General features: G+C 34.5%; 1 protein-coding gene across 1 annotated transcript in view; it reads right to left on the reverse strand.

Moving 5' to 3' along the window:
- Positions 1–26439, reverse strand: part of LOC129254909 (serine/threonine-protein kinase TAO1-like) — a 39997-nt gene extending 13558 nt beyond the window's left edge. Inside the window, exons 1-10 of the mRNA XM_064108376.1 lie at positions 26342–26439; positions 22153–22198; positions 17245–17394; positions 16732–16792; positions 16253–16344; positions 14053–14228; positions 11885–12055; positions 10128–10283; positions 3440–3605; positions 2743–2921 (exon numbers count right to left, since the gene is read on the reverse strand). Coding sequence (XP_063964446.1) covers positions 2743–2921; positions 3440–3605; positions 10128–10283; positions 11885–12055; positions 14053–14228; positions 16253–16344; positions 16732–16792; positions 17245–17394; positions 22153–22192 — 1191 coding nt within the window. The 5' untranslated portion in view covers positions 22193–22198; positions 26342–26439. The remainder of the gene's footprint in view (positions 1–2742; positions 2922–3439; positions 3606–10127; positions 10284–11884; positions 12056–14052; positions 14229–16252; positions 16345–16731; positions 16793–17244; positions 17395–22152; positions 22199–26341) is intronic.
- Positions 26440–27233: the final 794 nt, after the last annotated feature.

A 27233-nucleotide genomic window follows, 5' to 3' on the forward strand; every position in this document is an offset into this window, starting at 1 on the left:
ATGGTTTCATGACTAAAATAATACGTTTGGACTGGTTACATTGATATGCAGTTGTCCAGGTTGCCTAAAACACAAGAGGGTTTTTAAAAAAGGAATCTAAAACGACTCATATCATTCAATAGTGGTCAGAGTTCTACAATATTCATCTGCAAGAAATAATGTTGGTGTCCAAATTGTGATATGAAGGGTCAAATAATACATTCGGAAAAGTAACAAGGATGGTTAGTACCCCATTTTGTCAAATAATCCATGATGGATTCTAAAATTTCATCAAAATGGGTGCTGTTACCAACTCATGAAACAATATGATAACTTGTCCCCATGCATTTAAGTGTAGGCACCAAGATTATTTCTAACAGGTAGATATTTTATGTAACGGTAGTCACTTTAGAACCCATTCTTAAGCCAACTTGGATTTCAAGGCAAAATGGATTGCTGCATATCATGGTAACCAGTCCCAAAGTATTGTTTGGCCCTTGAAACCCTAGTATAGACACCAAAATAATATCCCCAAGGTGTATTTATAATGTTCTACATCCACTTTTAAGTAACAGCAGTCTTTAAGACCCCCATTTTTAAAGCCATCTTTGATTTTTGGACATACCTGACACCTGACTGTCCTTTGAACTTATCCCAATGTATTGCTTGACCCTGTAAACCTTAGTATAGACAGCAAAATCATACCTCCAAGGTGTATTTATAATAAACTATGCATACTTTTAAACAGCAACAGTCAATTTACACCCCATTTTTTGAAGTAATCTTGGATTTTTTAACATACAGACAACTGACTGGTCTTGTAACTTACCCTAGTATATTACTTGACCCTTTTAAACCATGCTTTTAACACCAAACTCATATTCCCCAGACAGATGTTAAACAAACTATGTCCTTATGTAAGTAACATCAGACATTTTTTACTCCATTTTTGGAAGCCATCTTGTAATTTTGGACATACTAAGCCACTGACTGCCATTGTCTTGTCCTAATTTATTATTTGACCCTTGAAACCATAGTTTAGACACCGAAATCATATCTCACAGGCTGATTTAAAACGAGCTATGCCACTTTTAAGTATCAACAGCCATTTAAGAATCAAGTTTTGGAAGCCAACTTAGGTTTTTTGACCGACCAGGCCACTGATTGTCCTTGTAACTTGCCCTAATGTATTAATTGATCCTTGAAACTAGTGGTTTAGACACCAAAATCACCTTTCCAGGCCGATATGAAATGAGCTTTGTCCGTTTTAAGTATCAGCAGCATATTTTTAAGACCAATTTTTGGACACCATCTTCGATTTTTGGACATACCAGACCGTTGACTGTCCTTGTAACTTATCCTAATATATTTTTTGACCCTTGAAACCAGTGGTTTAGACATCAAAATCACATATCCCAGTCCAAAATGAAATGAGCTATGTCCGCTTTAAGTATAAGCAGCCATTTCAGAATCAATTTTTAGAATCCATCGAGGATTTTTGCACATACCAGCCCACTGACTTTCCTTGTAACTTGTCCCAATGTATTATTTGACCCATTTAACCATGGTATAGAAAAAAAATCATATTTCTGGACATTGAGCAAGGCTATGTCGGGTTTTTTAAGTAGCAACAGCAGTTTTCGACTCCATTTTTGGAAGCCATCTTGGATTTTTGAACATACTGGACCACTGACTGTCCTTGTAACTTGTCCCAATGTTTTATTTGACCATTGAAATCGTGGTCTAGACACCAAAATCATTATGTCCCAGGCGGATATGAAATGAACTATGTCAATTTTAATTATCAACAGCCATTTTAAACTCCGGTTTTGGAAGCAATCTTGGATTTTTGGACACACCAGACCACTGGCTGTCCTTGTAACTTGTTTCAATGTATTATTTCACCCTTAAAACCATTGAATGAAAAACAAATTTAGATGAATTGTGGATTTTCAGCCCACGGCAGCCATTTTGGGCGCCATCTTGGATTTGCCTGGTACACTGGAGTGCTTATAATTCTTTCTTGCCTAAATCAACTTTTGTGCCCCAGACCATGGAATATAGAACGAAATAGGATTCTAGGGTGGAAAATGTGTCAGTTGTATCAATTTTCAGTGAATGGCGGCTATCTTGGACGCCATCTTGAAAATAACCACTTTCCCGGATGCGGATTTTGGTAGATTTTTTGTATGTTATTCCTGAGGTCAAATAGTACAAAATACCGTTGAAAAATCATTTGTTGCAATTTGTTCCGGGTAAGGCTATTTTTGGTCGTATATTGACCCGTCTATTAGGAAGTATTGAATATAAGAGGTATAAAATACCGTCCTAAACGAAAACTTGGAAACAGAATGTAAAGTTAAAATTCTCAAAATCTATGATTTTATACATAGCAAAAATGATACCATTGGCAAGAGTATTCATTTCTCTAAAACTTTGCTACACAATTTATTTCAATACGACAAACCAGTAAAAAGTTATTGCGAGTTGAATAAGACAGTGCACGCAAACCCCCTCTGAATGTGGCACCCCAAAATTAATGTGGCGCAGGGGGGATAGTGTACGTGGCGGGCAAAGAGTTAAGGTACAATTCAAGTTAAATTATATGCAGCACAATCATACTTAAGTAATGAAATACTCACATTTTTGTACTTCATATCCAATTATTCTTTAAGTCATGACGAACTTTACAAAAGACTTGATGAAATACCTCTAGGTTTATTACAAAATGATACAAAACATACTATATTTATCAAAGAATACCTTCTTCTCAACATCTGTTGTATGCCTCCCTAAGAGCTTGTCTAGTTCTTTAACATTAGCTTGCACACACTGGTTGAATTCTTTATCTAGTTTATCTCTCAGCTCATCCATCTCTTGTTTGAGCTTGCTTTCCAGCTGCTGAATCTGTTTCTGATGCTGCCTTCTCATCCTCTTGTAACCTAGTCAGCAAGAAGGAGAATAGAATCATTAATGTACAATCATGGGCCAGGCAGGAATGCAATAGTGCCATGTTAACAGTGATGTTCAAGACTGGGTATTGATTGGAAACACTAACAGAGTCGTATCAGGCAGATATGTGATCGCATTATTATTATTATCATCATCACCCTTGTCATAGTCATTCTAGTTGGTAAGCATTATTTTACCACCAATCTTGAAGATAAAAGCAAGGAATAGAGGGATTCATTGTCCAAGCTCTGAGATGTTGGGAATCTTGCACCATTATCCTTTTTAAACTCCCTTGGTTACCAATCTGTTGTTTCTTTAATTCCTGTTAATAAGAAATTTATGTTCAACGTGCTCACATAAGTTCACAGGAAAATTATCTTAATATCTAATATTACAATCACACAAAATAATCACAAGGTCTGCTATATTCGATTGATAAATTAAACAACCTGACAACCTACAAATTTTCAAATTAAACGCAGTGACAGCTTAATGAAATATCTGATACCTGAAAATTGTTGCCTCTGCTCATTCTCATGTTCTTTCATCTGTCTAGTAACAACTGATGTAGGTCTGATAGTCTTGAAATTCTCACGATAGCTGTCATCTCTTGTGAATGGTAGCTCTGGCGTCGTCTCAGACGTCATACTTGCACTCAAGCTTTCACTCGGTAACTGAAAGTCACATAAAGACAGATATACCCATCAAGCTATGTCTGAGGATGTCCTTTACCACTCAGGGAGTCATATGGTGTGGAGGTACAAGGCCGAGATCAAAAGAATCTCAGCAAATGAATTGTAAGAAAGGTATGAATTTGCAGATGAAACATAATGCTGGAAATGTGAAAATATTAATGCCTCAAAAAAGTAAAATGCTCAAGAAAAAACATGGCTGCCATTTAATCATCTTGAGTGACAATTGTCCCTTTGATAAGTGGTTCTTCAATGGCTAAATTTAGGATCTGGACAGTACAGTCTGGCCATTAAATTGTGAAAAATAACTCCTATAAAATGCTGAAAAAAACATATTGTTGCCAGAGCCAGAATATTCTTTGCAAAATTGACAAAAACATGGGATATTAAAAAATAATGGTTTTTTTTATTTCATAAGGTAAAGTATGCTGAAACGGGTTTCTTTTGAATTCAGCCCCCCCCCCCTCGAATTTTTGAGTGGGGAGTGAATTTCCTTTTCTAATCCTAAGCACTGGTTTGCTTAGATTTTAATTTACTATAACTGCAGCAGGAAGTACAGTAGTAAAAGGTAATTTGATTTCATCATGCTTCAATTAAAATGATAGAGAAAGAATCAATGAAAAGGAAATCCTTATATCAAGGGGCTTTATGGCTAGAAAATGGCACCAAATAATTTTATATCTAGATCTATGCCACATTATATCCAAGCTGATGGCCAAGAAATAGCACAGAATTGCATAGAAAATAACTAAGGGTTGGAGTGAATTGTGGTGAAGGCACGTACGAGCTCCAAGAGTTACATTTATTTCTTAATTCTATTTTCAACAGCAAGAGTGATAGCCAGATACAAGGAGCAAACATTTCTGAAAACCTGATTCTCAAGGGTATGCAAAGAATACTATTAAATGTTGCAATAATTTGTATTTCTTGCAATCCAAAAGTGAAAATGAAATACAAAAGATTATCTGAACTGTTTTTTGTTCTCAGGATGATCCACAAACAAAACTTTAATCTTTTTCTATTCATGGGACCAAAGCATCAGCAAATATGCCAGATTTATACATAGCAGGCTTCATCAATTTTTTTTAAACATCTGCAACTTTCTATATTGTCTGTTGCATGCCCTTGAAACTGGTTTAGTACTTAAAGTATTAAATAACAGCTTTGTACATTATAGACAATGGACAGGTATATAAAATGACATGAACATTACAATACTTTGAACGGCAGGCTACGAAATCTATGTGTGAAGCAGATAGTATATGAGCAAAGAATGTAATACATTAATAGAGCAGAATGCATTATCCAGTGAAAAAGCAATTTCCGACTGCTACTTTATCAAGCTGTGAGTAATTAAGGTTACAGGTTAGCATTAAAATCATATGGTGAGTGAAATATGGTACAAGCTTTAAAGCAGGAGTAGAAAATTATCAATTACTGCAAAAAAAAGAAGAAAAATGCATGTTCTTTCAAGTATGTTACAGAAGAATTCGTAACAGGAAATAATAAACAAGGAATACAAAGCTTGGGAAATTAAAGAAACAGCTAGTGTGGTCTGGAGGTGAAGTGAAGGCAGAGTGATAAAAGTATAACACAGCCTCGGAAAACGTATGCAACATCAATATTTCCAAGAAGCTAGACGCAGACTGAAACTGGAAAGCCAGTAGATCTCCCTAACATTGAAGTATGACATGAAAACAAAGAAATAAGATCACAGTCCGCAAAAGAAATAAGATGATCCAAAGAAGAACTATTAAACAAAACAAAATTAAAAAAACAGGAAGACAAATTTTCGCAAACCAACAAGTAGAAACTTAGAAATAATTTCTAAAGCCAAAATAATGTTTCATAGTCAAAAGCAGACACAGAATAAAAGTTGCAAATCATAAGTCATAAGCAGTGATACAAAGTAAAATGACAGTGTGATTGATAAGAATAATACTCAAATCACTATAACACAAATATTTAATAATGGACTGTCTAAATCAAGATGAAGCTTTGACAAAGATGGCACTGTGAAGAGAGATATACAAATCTTTTAATAATGAAAGCAAGTGATAATGTTCAAACATGGTCATTCTGGAAGCCTCCTCAAATGGGCACCATTGATGTATTATGAATTTAAAAGCTGATGGTAGCTTAATTAAAACAAAATGTTTTTAAACTAATCAAACATAAGCCAAATATGTCAACAATATGGCTGAGCTTGAGAATTTTCAAGCCAAAAAATATTTTTAAAATATAAAGCTTATAAATGGATTTCACAGAACAAATAGTCTTGAATTTTTTTTAGAACAGAACAAAAACAGTAAAATATATCGAAAAACCAGGATTGCCCCCCCCCCCTCAAAAAAAGTATCCATTAAGTGAGCAAAAAATGTTGTTTTGAATTGACAGAGGCATGGCAGGAAAAACAGGAGTCCAGAAACATTCACTGCAAAAGATAAAGCTAGGTCTCTAGTAACATCATTTTATATTTTTGAAATTTTATCTTAAAAAATATAACTTCTTGGAATAATATAGAACTGATTTCCTATCCATCAAATTTCATGTCAAATTGAATGAATGAAACTGAACGAAAATAAGGGAAAGGGAATGGCAGATAAAGTTGGGTTGGTTGAAGCATTTGCTCTAAAATAGAGTCACTACTTCTTGAACACATTACATCTGCATACATTGATTTCAAAAGAAGCACCAGCATGTATAGTACTTCAGAAATACATAGGCACAGAGGCCGCAAAAAATAAAGTTCTTTTGCAAAGATAACTTTGGTTTTAACAATTTCACATTTCAATCACTTCAGCTTTTTCTATGATCCTTAAATATAAAAAAATAAAGAGACCCTACTATTCTTACAAAATTCACAAAACCTGCAAGACTATACAAGCAAGAACTGTTCATAAAAAATTCTGTCGTCGTAATATTCAGGACATATATCCAAAGAAATAAACCTTCAAAAAGTCAGGAATGCCTTCCTCTGAACACAATGCACATTAACTTTATCAACCATTTTATTAAGTTATGTCACAGAATGTAATCATATTCAAATCTGAAGGAACCTTCTGAATTTATCAGCACAATTCACACATTCAGTTGGGGTTCTTCAAGCAAGCAGAAAAAAAGAGAATGATCACAAGACAACCATCAAGAGGTAATTCACATTTCTAATCATGAGGTGTTCAAACATTACCAGACATTCTACCCTATAAACAAGGTATATCATGCAGTGCATACTCTTCTCATTGTACTACTCACAAAGTAGACTGGGTGCAATGCAAATTAAAAAGCTCTCTTGAACTGAAATGCTTTGCATAACATTTAAGCACCATGCAAATGTGTTTGGTTCAAATTTTCAAGAATAAAAATCAATGTCTTTCAAACATTATCAATACTTTATTTTCACTTTTGCTTCAATTAATAAAGGAACTCACTCAAGAAAGTTCAAGGTAAAAAATATCACGAATGTCGGAGAAACAAGTGAAAAAATGGATTGGCTAACAAATTGTAAATTTTGCCTGCTTACAATTTCAATACAGTTGAAACAAGTGCTCAATACAGTTTTTGTGCATAAATTAGTTTACCAAACTAACTTTAGTGTAACCATCTATACTTTTATTTTTCCATGAAAAGCTACTTCTTACATTTTTAGGGGTCCATAGTGTCATTGTAATACTCCCCTTTTTTTCTATTGAAATGAAATAAACTCAAGTTTCAAATTTAAATTCATTTATTTTACATCTCTTTAAAAACAGGATACAATACATTTAAATTTGAATTGGAGTCCAATAAAATATCCAGAAAATATGCATTACTGACTGTATTATCAATTGATTTAATGCATTAAATGTTAATCCTGATTTCAAAACATTAACCATAACTAGGTGATGCTTGGTAAATTCTACTTCTAAAAATATTTGTAGTATTCAAGAAATGTGTGCATCAATTGTGAATTGCTGCCCTCTCCTAACGCATCGACTAGCAAGATTCAATTAACTACTCATGCAATAGAATTCATGCAGCACTGACAAACGCAAACTTAGGAACCGAATCAACATAAATCACAGTTGCCATGGAAACCATCAAGGGATCATCCACAAAGCAATGCTGCTCATTTTCTCTTTCATTTCAAATAAATGGTGTGTGAGCATTTGTTTCCTTTTTTTCCTTTGGTGGATAGTTTTTTGTGAAGGGGGAGGATAGCCAACATACCGAACACCAACACAAAGGATCCAAGATGGAAGGGTGTTGTACCTTACGCTTCTCCCGTACCCGTAGTCGGACCGAGCCCGAGGCGGCCAGGAAGGCCTCGCGTTCGGCGTAGGAGATGGAACCAAGAGATGAGCAGAAGGAAGAGATAGAGACCATGCTGTCCAGGGAGGGGCACGGGGACATACCCATGGCCAGTGCCTCCCTACCCTCCGGTACTGAGGGATTCCGCCCCCTCTGATGAGGTTCAACGTGCCACACAACAGTCGAGATTGATAGGGCATTTCAATATGGATGGTGTGGTTTTTTAGGGTCGGTGGTATTGGCAAGTATGATGGTATCGTGTGGCAAGGACACAAAGAGACAAGGACGAAGAAGGAAAGGAGGAGGGCAAAAGGTGACAAGCAAGAAGATATGTTACTTCACAGAGCTTCTAAAAGAGGAATTTGGTTAGTATGCAACAAAAGAACTGTCATAATAGTTATCATAATTACTAAAGTAAAAGAATTACAGTGGACAAAACTGGCCTAAGGAAAGCATCGAAAATGGTTTCAGTCAATAAATAGCCATATGAAAATCTATATATTTTATAATTTAAATTCTACATACAGTCTTGGTCTATATCGATTAAGCATAACTGAGAAAAATTATATTTTAGACATTGATTCATTGGAGCACTATTATTTGATAACTTTTACAACAAACGCGAGGTATATTTTGATGCTTTAAATATCATCATCTGATGGAAAAAATTGAACAGACAAGAAAGAATCAGTTTATCATAAATTCTAAATGAAATTATATCAACATATTTTGATGACTGATGCAGAATGGGGGATGAAGGCTGGCTGAAAGGAGAATATAGCAAATAATACAAATGATAATGAATAGTCATTATTAATGATGTGGAATGAGTGATAAGAATTATCAGAATTGCAGGAAGCCATATGTGAAGGAACCCTAAACAGACCTGTTGACACAAGTATTTCATCTACTTTATATAGAATCAAGAACAGTGTAAGATCAGGCACGCCAATTTTAAACTGAAAATAAATAACCACGTTCTGTCATGCTTTGAAAACTTTGTCCAATGCTAAAATCAAAACTCTCAATCGATCAACAGTAAAAATGGCCACTGCAAACCAAGCCGACATGCGATTCAAAATTCAAAAATAAAACATCCTAAAATAATTAGTTTGCGAAGTGGTATAACTTTAGAGAATGTAGAGGGTTTATTCTGTGTTATATTCTAAAATAAATTATTTTCTACACAGAAGGTATACATTACAAAAGCACGATCGGCAATTTCAAATTGATTTATTTATGCTAACTTTACGCTAACACTGCACTATCTTTGAAATATATTATTTTTTAGAGTGACAAAGGGCAAATGCCTGAAAACTGTCCTCCTTAATTTGTGAAAGGGATGGAAATAGGTTTAACGTCATAAATCATATTTAGGCATGCATGACATTTTTGCCACAAATGAACGAATATGCTTAAGGAAAACAGCATGGCAACGAACAGAGAAAAGGAATAGGAAAAGGAGGGGATAGGGCATACCATGGGTTGTATGGTCATTTATAAATCACTGAAAATAAAATGAAGTCCATAAGAAGGTATCGATGAAAAGGGGTTTCGCTTGCACAAGCCTTTGTGCATTTGCAAAGGTGATTTGCATTTCAATGAACAGAAGAGGAATATGCAGGATCAAGAGGCATTCCAAGATTATCATCAAACACGTTTTTGACCAAAACTATAAGTTGTAATTTTAAAATACCATTAGCGTGTTCAATTTGTTCCATATTCTATAATGTGAAAGGGATAAAATGTTTTCCATCCAGGGCATTTTTCTGAATATGCTATGCTATCTTTGTATCAATAGCAATAAAGACAGCCCCACTGATGCCGAGATATGCAGTCATCAGAGAAAGCTTCCTATCAACATATATGCATCTAATGAACAGACTTCAAAATGCCAATGTCGAGTTCCACCTCATTTTAAAATTGAAAACCTTCTTGAAGTTTGATAATTAAATGCCTTAAATGACACAAGCTCAAACTCAAAGAGCGAATTCAGCTAGAAGCTTTATTTCTCAACTAAAACTCTTGATAAAGCCAATACTAATGTATCACCACTAAGCCCACCCTTAATCCAATATATGTCAAGGGAAATCCCCCCATTATATCAGCAAGTGTGATCATGCAAACTTCCCCAATAACCTTGGATTGCCTTAACATGATGCATCTACAAAGATAAGTCAACAATGTGGAGAAGCAATGGCTTCTTCTGCTTACCCTCTCATTGCGCATCTGTGAATTGTCAGCAGTGCCATCCTTTGAAGGTTGAATACTGTTGACGCTTCCTGATTGACTGCTATCCTCGCTGTGGTCATTTATACTGCTCATGCTGTCGGTGGGCTCACTGGGGTCAAATGAATCCCCGGACGGCTGCTGCATAGATGGAAAAGCCAACAGTCATTGAAAAACGTTCTTCCCCCAGACCAATCAAACCTACCTCAAGAAAATCCTAGTCCTCTCTATTTCTTTGATCAGTTTAGTGTGTATCAATGGTACAGGTCTATCTCAAAAGCATATGTGGTAATCTATCACCTTTTCCAATAGTTTTCTAAGGGAAATATGGAAAGTCCTACACCTTATGGCTCCCTTATGTTTTTGGCTGGGATCATGCGATCACAATAAAAAACTTGCACGAATGAGGCAATCTACAAGGATAAATAGCTAAATTTCCACTAAATCTACATGAAATTAATCACACTAATTTATGCAATTTTTTTTATAAAGTGTCTTGGGTGAGTTCTGATCACATGCACACTAAAAAAATGGTATAAAACGTTTTTGTATGTATCTTTTTTTAATGGAAGTTGTTGGGGACATTATTTCAATAATAAATAACATGAAATAATCTCCCACACTATGGATTTATTGCAAAAAAAAGTGGGGGCATATTATAGCTTCTAACAATATACATGTACAAACCTCCTTTGAAAAAAATTAGATGTAATGAAAATTAGTCATAAGAAATTTGCTCATGGAAAGATAGATCTTTTCTGATCATTTTTAGACATAAATCAGCAATCAATTTATGAACAATAAACAACTATCATAAAATTGAAAAGCCAGACATTTTCATTGCAAATTTGATTCCTGACCAGTATTAAAAAACAGTATGGTACAAAATTTTCATCTCATTTGAAAATATTTCTTCCAATGTCATTCTGTTTGAATTCAGCTGAAAAAAAAAATATTTGTACATACTAAACTACCCTGCATTGACACTGCCTTCCATCAGTGAAAATATATATTAAACAAGGCAAACGCCAAGCGTTGTCTTGCCTGCATATTGCAGTCATGAAGAGACTGCATGTCAAAACTACATGTATGCTATATGACTTAGATGGACCTCTGTTATGAGTTTGGCGATCCCACCTCGAAGCTATAGAAAGTTATTGTGTGTACAACACAGCACAGTGCCGGTCATGAAAAGTTCATTGACCTTTGACCTTTTACTTTATTCAAATTCGACTCATATTCGAACTTGACCTGTGCCTTCAGGAGATGCACCTCTGGTATGAATTTGGTGATCCCACCTCGAAGATATAGAAAGTTATTATGTGTACAACACAGCACAGTGCCAGTCATGGAAAGTTCTTTGACCTTTGACCTTATTCAAATTCGACTCATATTCGAACTTGACCTGTGCCTTCAGGAGATGGACCTCTGGTATGAATTTGGTGATCCCACCTCGAAGATATAGAAAGTTATTACGTGTACAACACAGCACAGTGCCAGTCATGGAAAGTTCATTGACCTTTGACCTTATTTAAATTCGACTCATATTCGAACTTGACCTGTGCCTTCAGGAGATGAACCTCTGGTATGAATTTGGTGATCCCACCTCGAAGCTATAGAAAGTTATTGGGTGTACAACACAATTGTTGACGACGACGACGACGCCGACACCGGAAATAGTGATACCTATGTCGCGCTCCGCTTCGCAGGCGAGACAAAAAAGGATGGATATATCTGCTTACATCATCTGTGCTGACCTCCGTGTCTTCATCCCTTGGTCTGTTAGAGTGACCCTTGAAAAGTTGTGCTATTCTACCAACATTCTTATTATCCATCCCACGTACCACCTTCCTTGTCTTCTCTATCAAGTCAATCAACACGTTGTTAGGCCTGTCCCTTGTTACAAATTCCAGCTACAGAAAGAAACAAAAAATATATATAAATGAAGATTATAACATGGATTCATATTAACAAAAAAAAATACTTAAATTAATTAGAAAGAAATAAAAATATAGGATATTTTAAATACTCAAACCAATAATAATTATAATCTTCTTTGGAATGGAAAATTAAAACTACTTTGCCAATTTCAGTTTTATATTAATTTCAATTTGATCAATACATACCATTCTATTTTATTAGTTCTTTACCTTGCTTGTGAGCTTTGGTCATTCTATTATCTACATACAATGTTAATTTTTTTACTGTACAGGACAAAATTTTTAACAGATTATACATTCTGTTTCTTTTTATCCTGATAATATATATGTAAATTTGCAAAAGATTCATTCACTGGTTGTACTGAAAAATGTAACCCTTGTCTAAATATGCATAAAGTTCATAAATGATGTGTAATCATTGTGCATTTATGCATATTGATAACCATACAATCTATGGATAACAACATGGAAAAGGATAAATAGAAAATCAAAGCCTGGATGAAATCATGAAAGCACTGATCTTACCTGTAATAACTGTGATGCACTGTGATGGCTACCTGGGTTCTTGGCCAGGCAAGCCTTGATGAAATCATGGAAGCACTGATCTTACCTGTAATAACTGTGATGCACTGGGATGGCTACCAGGCTTCTTGGCCAGGCAAGCCTTGATGAAATCATGGAAGCACTGATCTTACCTGTAATAACTGTGATGCACTGTGATGGCTACCTGGGTTCTTGGCCAGGCAAGCCTTGATGAAATCATGGAAGCACTGATCTTACCTGTAATAACTGTGATGCACTGGGATGGCTACCAGGCTTCTTGGCCAGGCAAGCCTCGATGAAATCATGGAAGCACTGATCTTACCTGTAATAACTGTGATGCACTTGGATGGCTACCAGGCTTCTTGGCCAGGCAAGCCTCGATGAAATCATGGAAGCACTGATCTTACCTGTAATAACTGTGATGCACTGGGATGGCTACCAGGCTTCTTGGCCAGGCAAGCCTTGATGAAATCATGGAAGCACTGATCTTACCTGTAATAACTGTGATGCACTGTGATGGCTACCTGGGTTCTTGGCCAGGCAAGCCTTGATGAAATCATGGAAGCACTGATCTTACCTGTAATAACTGTGATGCACTGGGATGGCTACCAGGCTTCTTGGCCAGGCAAGCCTCGATGAAATCATGGAAGCACTGATCTTACCTGTAATAACTGTGATGCACTGTGATGGCTACCTGGCTTCTTGGCCAGGCAAGCCTTGATGAAATCATGGAAGCACTGATCTTACCTGTAATAACTGTGATGCACTGTGATGGCTACCAGGCTTCTTGGCCAGGCAAGCCTCGATGAAATCATGGAAGCACTGATCTTACCTGTAATAACTGTGATGCACTTGGATGGCTACCAGGCTTCTTGGCCAGGCAAGCCTCGATGAAATCATGGAAGCACTGATCTTACCTGTAATAACTGTGATGCACTGGGATGGCTACCAGGCTTCTTGGCCAGGCAAGCCTTGATGAAATCATGGAAGCACTGATCTTACCTGTAATAACTGTGATGCACTGTGATGGCTACCAGGCTTCTTGGCCAGGCAAGCCTTGATGAAATCATGGAAGCACTGATCTTACCTGTAATAACTGTGATGCACTTGGATGGCTACCAGGCTTCTTGGCCAGGCAAGCCTCGATGAAATCATGGAAGCACTGATCTTACCTGTAATAACTGTGATGCACTGGGATGGCTACCTGGCTTCTTGGCCAGGCAAGCCTTGATGAAATCATGAAAGCACTGATCTTACCTGTAATAACTGTGATGCACTGGGATGGCTACCAGGCTTCTTGGCCAGGCAAGCCTTGATGAAATCATGGAAGCACTGATCTTACCTGTAATAACTGTGATGCACTGGGATGGCTACCTGGCTTCTTGGCCAGGCAAGCCTTGATGAAATCATGGAAGCACTGATCTTACCTGTAATAGCTGTGTTGCACTGGGGCGGCTGTCCGGCTCCTTGGCCAGGCAAGCCTTGATGAAATCATGGAAGCACTGGTTCCAGCCAGATGTTGATAATGATGGAGGGTCATTCTGAGCAATATGATACAGGGCACTCATGGCATTCATGTTAAATAACGGTGGTTTTCTTTCAGCTGCCATAATAATAAATAAAAGAATAAGACATCACACATGCGGAAGAACAATAACACAATCTCTTGATTCAATAATCAAAATACACAGGAAAAAAAAATCTGAAAAACGTCAATTAAAGTTTACATGAAAATACCTTAGTAGGGCCAAGTTAAAACCTTTAAATGCCATTCAAACAACAGTTAAAAGCGTAAAGGTTTTCCTATTTTGACAACTGTTAAAACCATATATAGATCCAGTGCCTTGGGGAAAAAAGAAACCTTCCTCAAAAGTTTCTGAAATTTCACATTTTACATCTAAACATTCATGAAATCAACATCTTTTTTCCATATTTCCTTGAAATTTTTTTGATTTAGCTGGAAACTACCAAAAATGAAGAATATTCACCTCTTCCTTGACTCAGGAAGATTGTTATGTGATGTTACACTTGGTGAATATTGTAGTACACTGGTAGACTTTCATGGTGTTGACAGAGTGTAAAATTGTAAAAAAACAATCACAACAATCATAAGATTGTTTCCAGTTAATGTCTATATGAAAGTCTACAGGTGAGACTAAAATATAGACTGAGTGTGACATCATAAAACAATTTTCAGAGTCAAGAAAGAGGTAAATATTCTTAATTTTCATGGATTTAATGATGCAAATTCAGGCCATAATTTTTGAGGAGCACGATCGCGCCACTGTGCTCGTAACAAAAAATAAGAACGAAATATCGCGCTCCTAAAAAAAAAAAAAAAACTACCAAAAGTTGCTGAAATTTCACATTTTACATCTTTATATTCATGAAATAGGCATCTATTTTCCATAATTCTTTGAAATCATTTTGATTTAGTTGGAAACTACCGAAAAATGAGGGGATATTCACCTCTTCCCTGACTCTGATTTATGATGTTAAACTCAGTAAATATTGTAGTCCCATATGTAGATTTCCATGGTGTCGACCAAGTGTTGCAACACCATGGAAGTCTACATGTGGGACTACAATATTTACCAATTGTAACATCATCAATCAGAGTCAAGAAAGAGCTGAAAATTCTTCATTTTCCTGATAGTTTTTAACTGTAAATCAAAATAATTTCAAGGAATTATGGAAAATAGATGGCCATTTGATGGAATTAACGGAGTAAAGTGTGAAATTTTAGCAATTTTTGTATTAAAAAAAATTTAAAGCATGAGTGCGATAATTTGTAAACGTAATGACCCAGGCCTAGTTTCACCACAGATTAATTAATAGCTACACACCTATTGCATTTACAATTTTAAGAAAAATCTACAATTTAGCATACATGTATTGTATTAAATTGATTTAGCTCCTCGAAAAAAATAAGGAGAGCGATTTATCGACCTCCACGACATTATAAACATGAAGGACTGTAAAATGTGAAACTTAAGCAACTTTTGATGAAGGTTGTAAAACAATCTTTCAGAATCAAGGAGGTAAATATTCATTTTCTTAAAAGTTTCCAAATAAAAACAATTTCAAGGAAATATGGAAAATGGATGGCCAGCTTATGGATCTATCTAATGATGCAAAATACAAAATTTTATCAACTTCTGGTGAAGGCTTTTTTTTTAAACCCCAGCCGGTTAACCGTAAACACCTGTTTATTAATAACGTAATGACTCAGGCCTATACCTTAGAATGTTTTATTCAGGGAAAATTTTGACAAAGACAATTGAATAATTGCATACAAAAAAAAAAAAATATACCATAAATTGTCATAACAATCAGTCAACATGAATTAATTATGATGGGAAGGGGAAAACTTTCAACCACATCTTTTCAGTCAAATTCATCTTGTCTGTTTTCAGGAATCTGTTTTTTTTTCCTTGTAGTTTTAGTTCTTTTAGTTTCTAAATTTATGTTACATACTAAATTAACATTCTGATAAAATATCTAATCATGACCCATAAAAATTATTAAATTCAGTATCAAAATTACCACTGCCTTTGGTAAGAAGTTGATGGTGTATTACCATATACATGTATTTGTAAATTGAATAAGCAGATTGGATATTCTTACCTAATTCAATACATGTTATTCCTAGTGACCAGACATCAACCTTGCCATCATACTGCCCCTCATCCATGGCAAGTATTACTTCAGGAGCCATCCTGGGAGAAAATGGTATTTTCTTCTTAGTTTTTCATTACATACTTTAAGCAGAGATCTTTGTCTTCACAAGTGCCACATGAAGATTTCATTACCGATATAATGCATCACCATCAATCACAAATATAGGACATTGCATTTCACTATCTCTATAATTTTTTTATAACATTAGAAAACTGGTTGGTAAAGGTGTGTCACAATGGAAAAATCACGATATTATTTTACAACGACTGATACAGTAAATGACAACTGTAGTACAGCTTGCTCTTTTCTAAATTAATCGTTCATTAATTTCAAATAAAATGCACATTAACGCACCAATAGTGTACTATGTTCATATTGAGTTTAAGAAGAATCTGAACAATTGCGAAAATAAAGATGATACTCACCAAAATGGTGTTCCTACGAATGAGTTGGCTGGATTTACTAATGAAGCTGAACCAAAGTCACCTGGATTTGATAACAAACGGCATTTATTCTCAATGCATTGGCAGAGTATTTCATGTAGTTTAATATACAAATTCAACACAAATCTATAAGACCCAACTTTTCTCTCAGCCATCTGTAACATCAATTAAGCATTAAGTCTTCACAACAGACACTCGTATTTCATGACATAACAAAAAAACAAAAACAAAACACCAAACATGAAAAAAAAGGGGGACTGGTAGCTTAAAAAAAAGAGACACACATAGTAAAATGACAATCAGTACTCAATTAAATGCCCACAGGCAAACAAAGAAAAGCAAGAAACAGCAAGTTATGTTATTTTCAGAGCTGAATATCATCAGAAATAAGCCTAAGACACATGTATGATACACTTTCATTACCAGCATCACTTTGTCATTATGTTATTGATATTGATTATTAACAGCAGTATATCTGATGGAGGCTATACTCACCTAATTTAACAGTCCCATGCTCTGTGAGAAGAATGTTGGCAGCTTTGACATCTCTATGTATTGTCTCATAGTTGTGAAGGTATTGTAGACCCTGAAGAGCTCCCTCACACACTGCGGCTATTTCATCCTCTTGTAAAGGTTTCTTATGTACTGCAAATATAAAAAAAAATGTATTATGTATAAATGAATCTTCCACATCCAATAGCACTGTTGATAATGCAAAGCAGTAATTTGTTGTAATAACTCAAATGAAATGTATAACAGGTATTTAAAATTCCTTTTATTTTTTTACAGACAGGAAAAGGTATTGATTCATACAAAAAATTGTTTTTTTTTAATACTTAAAGCTACATGTGTATATATTAGGGCTACTATTTGGTTAAATTTCAATCTAAGAATAATGACATGCAAGGTCAATATGCATGTTTTGTAATGTCTTTCAAATTCACTTAACTTCATCAGAAAATTCATAATGCACTAAGGAGCAAAAAAATAATATTTATGTTATAGTCCCCAGTATTCAGACATAGATAGAACATGTATGACCATAACCTATTCCCATCAATTACATGTAGAGCATGATCGGTTAAGGGTTAGCATTGAGGTGAAATTTTTTTTTATAGATATTTTTATCAAAATTGCTTTTAAGATAATCTTTGATATCTCAGGTTTCAAAGAACTCAGTTTCATGAAGATTGATAAATCCGAAAGTACTGGAATAGTCCATTTTATTCGTGGGGGTGCTCTTACCTCTCATCACGGACGGACATTTTTACTCAAATTAAATTCTCTCTAGTTTTATTGTTTTTAAAGTTATTCTAATTTGGTTTGGATGTTCTTGCACTCTGAACATTAATCTATTATCAAACATAAATTAGTAGAAAAAAAATATTGGGAAGTAATTTTTTTTGGTAGGTGTGAACATTTCCATTTTGAAATTTCCGTCCGTGATGAAAAAAAATATAAAAAGTTGTTTATTTTTTATCAGAATAGAAATAAAAAATAAAAAGGTGTAGAGGTATCTCACTAAACACTATACATCATTTTATTCGAACATAGCTGAAATCCATACATTTTATCCATATCATAAACTCAATCAAAAATGATCACGGACGGACATTAATTTCATCACGGACGGACAATGTAAATTCACTCAAATTCAATTCACTCTAGTTTTATTGTTTTCAAAGTTACTCCAATTTGGTTTGGATTTTCTTGTACTCTGAGCATTAATCTATCATCAAACATAAATTAGTAGAAAAAATATGGGAAGTAAATTTTTCTGGTAGATGTTAACATTCCATTTTGAAATTTCCATCCATGATGAAATTAATGTCCGTCCGTGATCATTTTTATTGAGTTTATGATATGGATAATATGTATGGATTCAGCTTTTTATTCTTTATCAGAATAGAAACAAAAATAGAAGTGTGTAGAAGCATCTCACTAGACACTGTACATCATTTCATTTGAATATATCTAAAATTCATACATTTTATCCATATCATAAATCAATCAAAATAATCGCAGACGGAATAAATTTCATCACGGACAGACAATAAGCAAATACTGAGCAGATTATGAATTTAATTTTAGTTCCAATTTGCAGTGAAAAATGGTACTGAGAATTATTCAGAACTCAAATGGATGGAAACCTACAACTCTTCACAATTTTTTGTGAAATCTTTCTTTGGCTGTAAACCTGTTATTGGGGCTTAATTGTTGTCAGGAATTTTTTAAAAAACATAATTGGAATGCAGATAGAGTTGGAAGCTACATGTATGCCAAAAAGCAGGAAATGAAATAGAGCAAGAATAAGTCAAAAGCTGTATATTTCATCAATTGAAGCTTGCAGAAAATGATGGAAAAGAAGAAAGTAGAATGCATATTCTGATAAGCAGAAAAAAAATAATAATTTTTTCCATGTACAAACCTATGGATTCACAATGCTTCTAACAGAACATGACATCACGTCCTTGAGGCTTGTGAAAAGTACAAGAATTCCTTTTTTTAAAGTCCCTTTTGGAGCTAATTTTGAGCAAATTGCTGATCTGGTAATCTTGAAAATGCATACAATTGAAAAGCTTGCACTGCAGTTTAGAAGTTTAATTGGTATCTGATTTAAATTTTGGATCGGTCAGGGCCTAAATACGTGAGGGCTGTTGATGTGAAGGGGTGTCTCCACTTTAATATGGACAAAAGATGAATTTGAAGAGAGCCTGGACAAGTGTTGTGGTCATACTTGATACTTTTGTTGGACATTAAAAAAAATATGTGCTCTTCGAAAATTAATGCCTAAAAATGTATGAACATGTATCATCATGATATATCATAAAAAGTATCAACATGATCACTGATCCACTGGATGTTGATTTGGTACCAACTAAAGTATTCTCTAAATTTAAAAGGAAGACAATGTGCATTAGGATATTTGATTTTGAAAAGAACTGTGTTTAAAAGCAATCATATGACTAGATTATTTTGTGTGTCTAGCATAGAAAACATTTTGCTACAACTTAAATCAAGTTGTAGCAACTTGATTGTGCAACTAATATTGTTGAATCATATAAAAAATGTACAAATCATCAATACAATAGCATTTGTTCCCCCAAACAAGTAATAAGAACTTCTTACAAGGTACTTCCAATGTATTTTAATTGTGTCCGTCCGTGATGTCCGTCCGAGATGTCCGTCCGAGATGGAAAATATTTGCAATTCTCTCAGAAGTTTGATATTAGTTAAGAATTCAATATGCTGAACATAGAAGCTAACATACCTGAGTGTAAGTTGCATTAACAATTATTGGTCAAAGTTAAGCTATTTAGATAGAAACAATAAAAATGTTCAAAGATTCTGAAAACCACATTTCTATCATGTCCGTCCGTGATATGGCACATTTAGTGGCTACCTATGTTTGTAGGTAACCATGGCAACAAACTTTTTTCATCATTCAGCATACTTTGTCCTACCCTTCACTATAAAACACAAAGGAACCATGTTCATCTTATTCCTAATTTGTTACAAGCGTTCAAAGTTTTCAAAATCTATCAAATGTCCGTCCGTGATGAACCGATCACGCTCTGTACACCATTTAGAGATATATCAAAACACAAGAAATATGATAATTTCATATCATAACATAAATTCTAGATGAAGTTACTTGAAATTGGTACCTAGAATACTGATATCATATAACGATTAGATAAGTGCTAATATGATTATCACTTTCTGTTTGATATGAATCCTGATTTCCTTGTCTACCTGAACACGCACAGTATTTCATGAGCGCAGAATGTAAACAAATCATCCTGTGTAAATTGAAACCACAAGTTCTACTCACAGCATCAGAAATGTCAACTAAAGCATGTAATATACACTAATGTAATGTCCTTTTTTTAGTAAAGATTGGGTTCATTATGAAGCAGGATATTCAGATTTTAACAGGTTAATTGTAGAAGTCAAACTCCTGTTCAGGAAGCAAAGAGGGGTTACTCAAAAGGCATAAAATTGCAACATCAAGTGAAAGATATCCTGAACTGTAATATCATTTCATTTTGGTCATTTGTTTCATTTTTATTTTTATTACAAATTAATTCTATTCATACATGCTACATGTAGTCATTTGTTTATCTTCTTCATTCTATTCATTGCTGCAGTGCCACTGATTTAACTTTAAAATGTATAAAAGTCTCATTGGGCACAGTGAACGTTGAACAATTCTTAGTTATAAATATGCTTGTATTTAGAATCTAATGTCATGCACACAAAGATATTATCTCAATCTACTATACATGTACGACATCATCACATGTTTAGTACAATCTTGTAAGATTTATGCTGTCACACCCAAATAAATTACCATGCAAAGTAGATTTCTCTACATATCAATTTCAGTATCAAAGAAATATGACATTCTGATTGGTATAATGACTTGCTCATCAAAAAATACATGTCTACAATGTACATGTATGTGATTAATAATGAGAGTTGAGTCACTGCTATGGACTGACTGCACAACTAAAACCAATTTTCCTGGAAATAAAAATGCCTTAATGCATGCATGCCTGCCTTCTACCATTTGATGACAAAGATTCACCATGCATTGCTCAAGTGGAATGATCAAGTAAAATTCAGTTCATTGGGTTGTCAATGTCCCTCCCCCTCCCTATCCCCCCCTTGCCTCGATAAACATGTACATGTAGAACACCTCTGACAGTCTTGCCTGCAATACCCAATGGAATATACATGTAGTAGCAGTGCGGACTCTCAAAACTACATGTAAGATGAATAAATTTTCAAGAATCAAAAAACGATAATTTGATATTATGATAATAATGTTGATGCTTGTTGACCTCAAATGAACTTTGACCTCGACTAAGAAACCTGTGTTTCATTTCGTATCATTTGTGATATTTGATAACCAACTCATTTACATGTTTCATTTCATTTGATTTAAAAATGAAAAAAAAAATGCTTATCTACGTAAATTAATCTAAAATGGCCTTTGACCTTGACCCAGTAATCTGAAACTATACTCACCTAATTTCTGATACCTATTATTTCCCATTATGTCCATGTTCAATATAATACTGACCTGTATAATTTCAAATTGTCTTGAAAATAAAAAATCCTCACTTCAGTAATTTTACCCTAAAATCGCTCTCGCTCTGCTAAGCAGATGAGACAAAGAGGAAAAATGCCTCATGAAAATATTGAAGAAATTATTTTTTTTAAGTATTACAACTGAAAATTTAATATATAAAACAACAATTATATAAGGGACGAAGTTAATTAAATTTTACTTTCTGCACCGTCCCAAATTATTCCAGAATTCTATTGTCAATTAGTCATGGTTACCCAACATGATAAACTTGATATAGCGAGTTTGAGACTATTTTTGCTACTAACCATCTAAAACATCTGATGCAGATCCAAGACAATACTCCATGGCAAGCTGAAACAGAAAAGAGGGAAATTACGTAAATTATTATTTCATATTTCAAATTAGTCAGCATTTCATCCTATTTTGTCTCAAGAATTCTCTGATGCAACACAATTCATCAACACCAAGATAATTTTATCTGGCTTTCTTTGCAGATAGAATCGTGTTTAAATACCCCCCCCCCCAAAAAAAAAAAAAAAAAAATCAAGCTATTTGTGATCTGTCTAGTTGTACTTTATTGTAACTCACTGTGGTAAGTGGGCCACAGATATTTGCCATAAATGATTGACATAAACACCATCATCATCATACCAAATAGCAAGTGCATAGTATGCAAATCATGTATTTATGCTTGACTTTTCCCCAACCTTCAATTACAAAATGTATATTTGGTTGAAGCACTGCCACGGTGCAATTAGCACATAAGAATAGAGACACCATCTGAAATATGCATTCTTTTTAGAGAAAAAAAAAGCTATGGTGAGGACTTTGCTTGCTGCACATACTACAATGTAGATACATGTACGCCTGTAGTGTTATAAAAGAGAGCAGATGTGACCTGTTAATTTTTGCAATCCTAGAAAATATGGAGGGATGTGATTAAACTATCCACCATAAATTCATTCTGCTGACATATTTTGTAAAATATATAATGCAAGTTTTTAAAATTTGTGATATTGGTGACAGTGAAGGCATCTCAGGTATTCACAATACTAAAGCAAAAACACTGCGCAAGGCTGGAAATACTTCATGCTTGTAGCATATAATGTACATACCCTTGCTGCAACACATTCATAAATGACCATAATTCGTAAAATATCACAATACTACCACTACCAATGGGAGGTGATCCTAAGAGAACACCCCCCCCCCCTTCCTACCCTATCAGAATATTTTAATGAAAGAAGATAATCCCCCCCCCCCTCTTGTATAGTTCTGAGAAAGGCCAATCTGAATAATGTTTAACAAACCTCTACATTTCCCACTGTATGTACATGTATGCACAATTATGCAGACTTTATCAAGTTAGCTTTTCCCAAACCGAGGCAGCTAAGCTACATGTACTCACACATGGTTCTTTTTTTATTCATATACATGTATTGTTTAATCATTATTTTTTATATTTATTGCCGAATTGATAATAAATAACTTAATGAAGAAAAAAAGAAAGAAAGAAAATGTTTTTCTGTGTACATCAGTACAAAAAAACATGAATGGTATTTCCGGTAAATGAATGCATCAAAAAATGTTTCCTTATCTGAAAGAGGATATATATGTAAAAGTCATAAATGCCAAACTATCATGTAGGGCATGGATCAGTTTATTATACATGCCTATCATCAGGACAATATTTATTAAGGAAACTGGGTGTGGCCTAAATAGAGAGAGGCGTTGGGTTTGAGTGGCTTGGGGTGCGTTTATCCGCCACTTTTTTACCCTATAATCATGATTCCAATCATGATTCAAATCACGATTCTGCAGAATCACGATTGCGTTTAGTCGAAATTGAATATAATCATGATTAGAATCACAAACATGAACTACGAAAAAAGGGGCGTTTGGAAAGACGTTTCTGCAGAATCACGTACGAAAATGTTCGGATAAACGATATCGTGATTTGAATCATGATTATATGACGTCATTGTGTCGAGCTATTTCCGGTTCTTGCCAAGGCGCGCGCCCCACGTTGTCACATCACATGTACGTCGCCGACCTCCAATTAAGTGTCCAACGTTGACCTATACTTCCTGGGTCAAACTGCGCACTGTGATGCGCACTGGATCGGTCCGAATCCGAGGAGAAACAGCGTTGGAACGAAGGTCGTCTAAACCCTGATTCTGTAGTAATTGTGATTCATGTTTGTGATTTGAATCATGATTCCAATCATGATTCAAATCACGATTCTGGCTTGAGGTCGGATAAACGCAGCCTTAGCAGATCACAGGAAAGACGGATATCCTATAACAGCTACCTGAATGACTTTTGAAATCTGTAAACAATACTAAGAAGTTAACCCTTTCGATACCCTCTTTTGATGTAAGGCACATTGTTTTCTCCGGCAATCATGAAAACATTGTTATAAATGAAGCTATTCAAATGATTCATGTATGCCTACTTTTTTCAACAAATTTCTACAGATCTATGCTTTGGTTGGCTTAGCATTCATTGTAATTTGTATTACCTTACCTTCACAGGATTGCAGCATGGATATGTATGGTCATGCTTTAAATATTGCCTTTTGTCTTGATTTGTATATTTTTGATATACGTATAATTAATTTTTCGTAATTTTTCGTAATTTTGTTTTCACTTTCAGTTCCTTTGTTGTTCTTTTTCTGAGATATCTTGTATTTTCCCCCTTCTTTCTTAGCGCTTTGAAACTTTTGTATAAAGCGCTCTATAAATTTTGTATATTATTTTTTTGTATATTATAAAATAATAAAAAAATGAAAGTATTCTATTGTTGTAACTTTATCAGTCCCATTTGTATGACAACTCTTAAACCATATTGAAAGCCAAATCAACTAGCTATTTTGCATGATTAACAATAGAATTTGTGATTCTAGAGAATGGGCCTTCATAACACTTCTCAACAACCCAAGTTATATGATTGATGGCATCCTAAATTCTGAGTTGAGATTACATTCATGCGTTTGTATGTAGACAAGATTGATTAAACTTATTGTTTTCCAAATACCGGTAACGAATTAGAAATTTTAAGAATATGCACAGAAAAGAACATTCAGACTATTTACTGGTTATATTGATGAAACCCAAGATCTGGAATTTATTTTATTAATAAGAGACAACAAAAAAAGAAATCACAAAAATATGGCATAAAGCTACATGTTAACGTTCATTTAAGCACTAAATAATTCCAAAGACATTTTCAATGCAAACTATCTAAAATATTTGAATTCTTAATCTAGAAAAAAAAATGAATAATCCAACTTTTCTACATGTATGCAAACACATGTAAATCACAACTCATTCCACATAAGTGACGTCATAGAATCCTTGCCAGTAAACAGCACAATTATACCAAATGATAATGATTTAAATTGAAAAGTTTTTTTGTTGTAATATTCAGCTGGTGAACTGTAAAAATGCACGAAACTGGCTATGTGTATTTCATAGCTTATAGTTGGTGTAAATTTTTGGTTCCAATTAGGTCATTCAGTTAAAAGTTTAAAACATGAAAATAAAACAGAATGGAATAGAATCAAATAGTAGTACTTTATCTGCTTCTCACTGTACATGCATATTACTGTACGTTACTTTATCAGTCTTCTGGCATGTGAACTATGTCATGATACATTTATGCACTTGAGCCATTTCACAACAATACTGCATACATTGCTAACAGGTATTGTATAAAATCTTGGATGGAACATTTCTAGAAAATCATTTCCTCATTGACTTCATGAGGATATTTGATATAAAACCACTGATTCACCCAAAGCTTTGTACTCAGTTCACAGATTTCAGGGTTAGCAGTTTAATTCAAAGCTTCTCGACAAGTACATGTATGCATGTGTGTATAATGATGGATTGCGTATCACATTGAAAATTATGTGACACATGTTTTAAATGACCTCAGTTCAGGTTTGAGCAATGCAAAAACTTCAAAATCATATTTCTTCTTTTTAATGGAGGTGGCCAAAGAACAATGAAGAATTGCAGCAAAAAAGTTGATTGTTTTGTGATCTCAAAGCAGATCCATATTCTATGGAATCTCACTTGAGCATCCTGCCCAATACCAGCAGAAAAAATATCACACAGGCATAGCAACCATTTGATATAGATCTCAAATAACAAGTCAACAAAGTGAAGGCCAAGACCAGTACATTTTTCCAAGGTTTGAAAATCCTCCACTTCTATTTAGACAAAAGAATATTGTACTTATTGTATCTATTCACTATATATTCATCTCGAAAATGAACATTGTATCAAGGTTTGTAGAGTTATAAATATAATGAAGTATCTTCATTTTGTTTCACTTTTTGTTTGCAATGTGTTTGCTGGGGGTTTTGTTCCTTTAAAAGAGTAAATGCCTATATAGAAAAAATAAATAAATACAAGGTTACTTGGAATCTTAAAAATGTGTATGAATGTGTGGAATACTTTCTTGTAAGAATTGTTGAACTGAACTTACCCAAGCAGTGTGTTCTCTGAGATAGCATCCTTTAAACTCTATACAGTTTGCATTACGTACTCTGTGAATAAATCTAACTTCCTTGATGATGTCTTGCCATTTCTAAAAAAGAATGAAAAAAGAGATTCCATATTCATTTTAAAGTATTCTCAGGAGTTGAATTCTCAAATTCTACAGATATCAACACCTCAAGGAATAATTTTCCTTGTATTGCATCGCAATTTGCTCCACATTTTTGAAAGTCTGCTATGTATAAAGTCTTTTGTATATAATATTTTTACATAGGACTGTAAAGCAAAGCAAAAGCAAAATTATTCCCTGTTGATTGTACATCTACCAACAAAATGAACAAAGCAAGAACATTACACATTTGAAAAAATGTGATTGAATATGAAGACGCTGGCCCTCACATAAACTCAGTCCATTAAAAAAAACCAAGTGGAGCGCCTCTGGCAGTCTCGCCTGCATTAGGCGATTCAATATAACAGCAGTGCTGACTTTTAAAACGACTATAAAATAATTATTCACAAAAAACATTATTCATAATATCATACTACGTTCATTGACCCTAAATGACATTTGACCTTGAACAAGTGACCTCATTACCCCTATGTCCAAGTTTCATGAACTACATGTAGGTCCATATACTTTTTAAGTTATGATGTAACTTCAAAAAATTAACCTTATACCCCTTTCATAAACCCAATAAAACACAATTATGCGGCTAATAGCAGCATAATTTGGTCGTAAAATCAGAGGAGGACAAGAGTTATCCGCATTATTCTGATGCTGCTATTATCCGCATAATAGCGGCATCGGGACAAGATTTTGAGTTTATGAACGTATTTCCAAATAATGCGGATAATTGCCATGGTGCGGTCACAAGGTCACC

Source organism: Lytechinus pictus, chromosome 2 (assembly GCF_037042905.1).
Source record: "Lytechinus pictus isolate F3 Inbred chromosome 2, Lp3.0, whole genome shotgun sequence".
Classification (NCBI taxonomy): domain Eukaryota; kingdom Metazoa; phylum Echinodermata; class Echinoidea; order Temnopleuroida; family Toxopneustidae; genus Lytechinus; species Lytechinus pictus.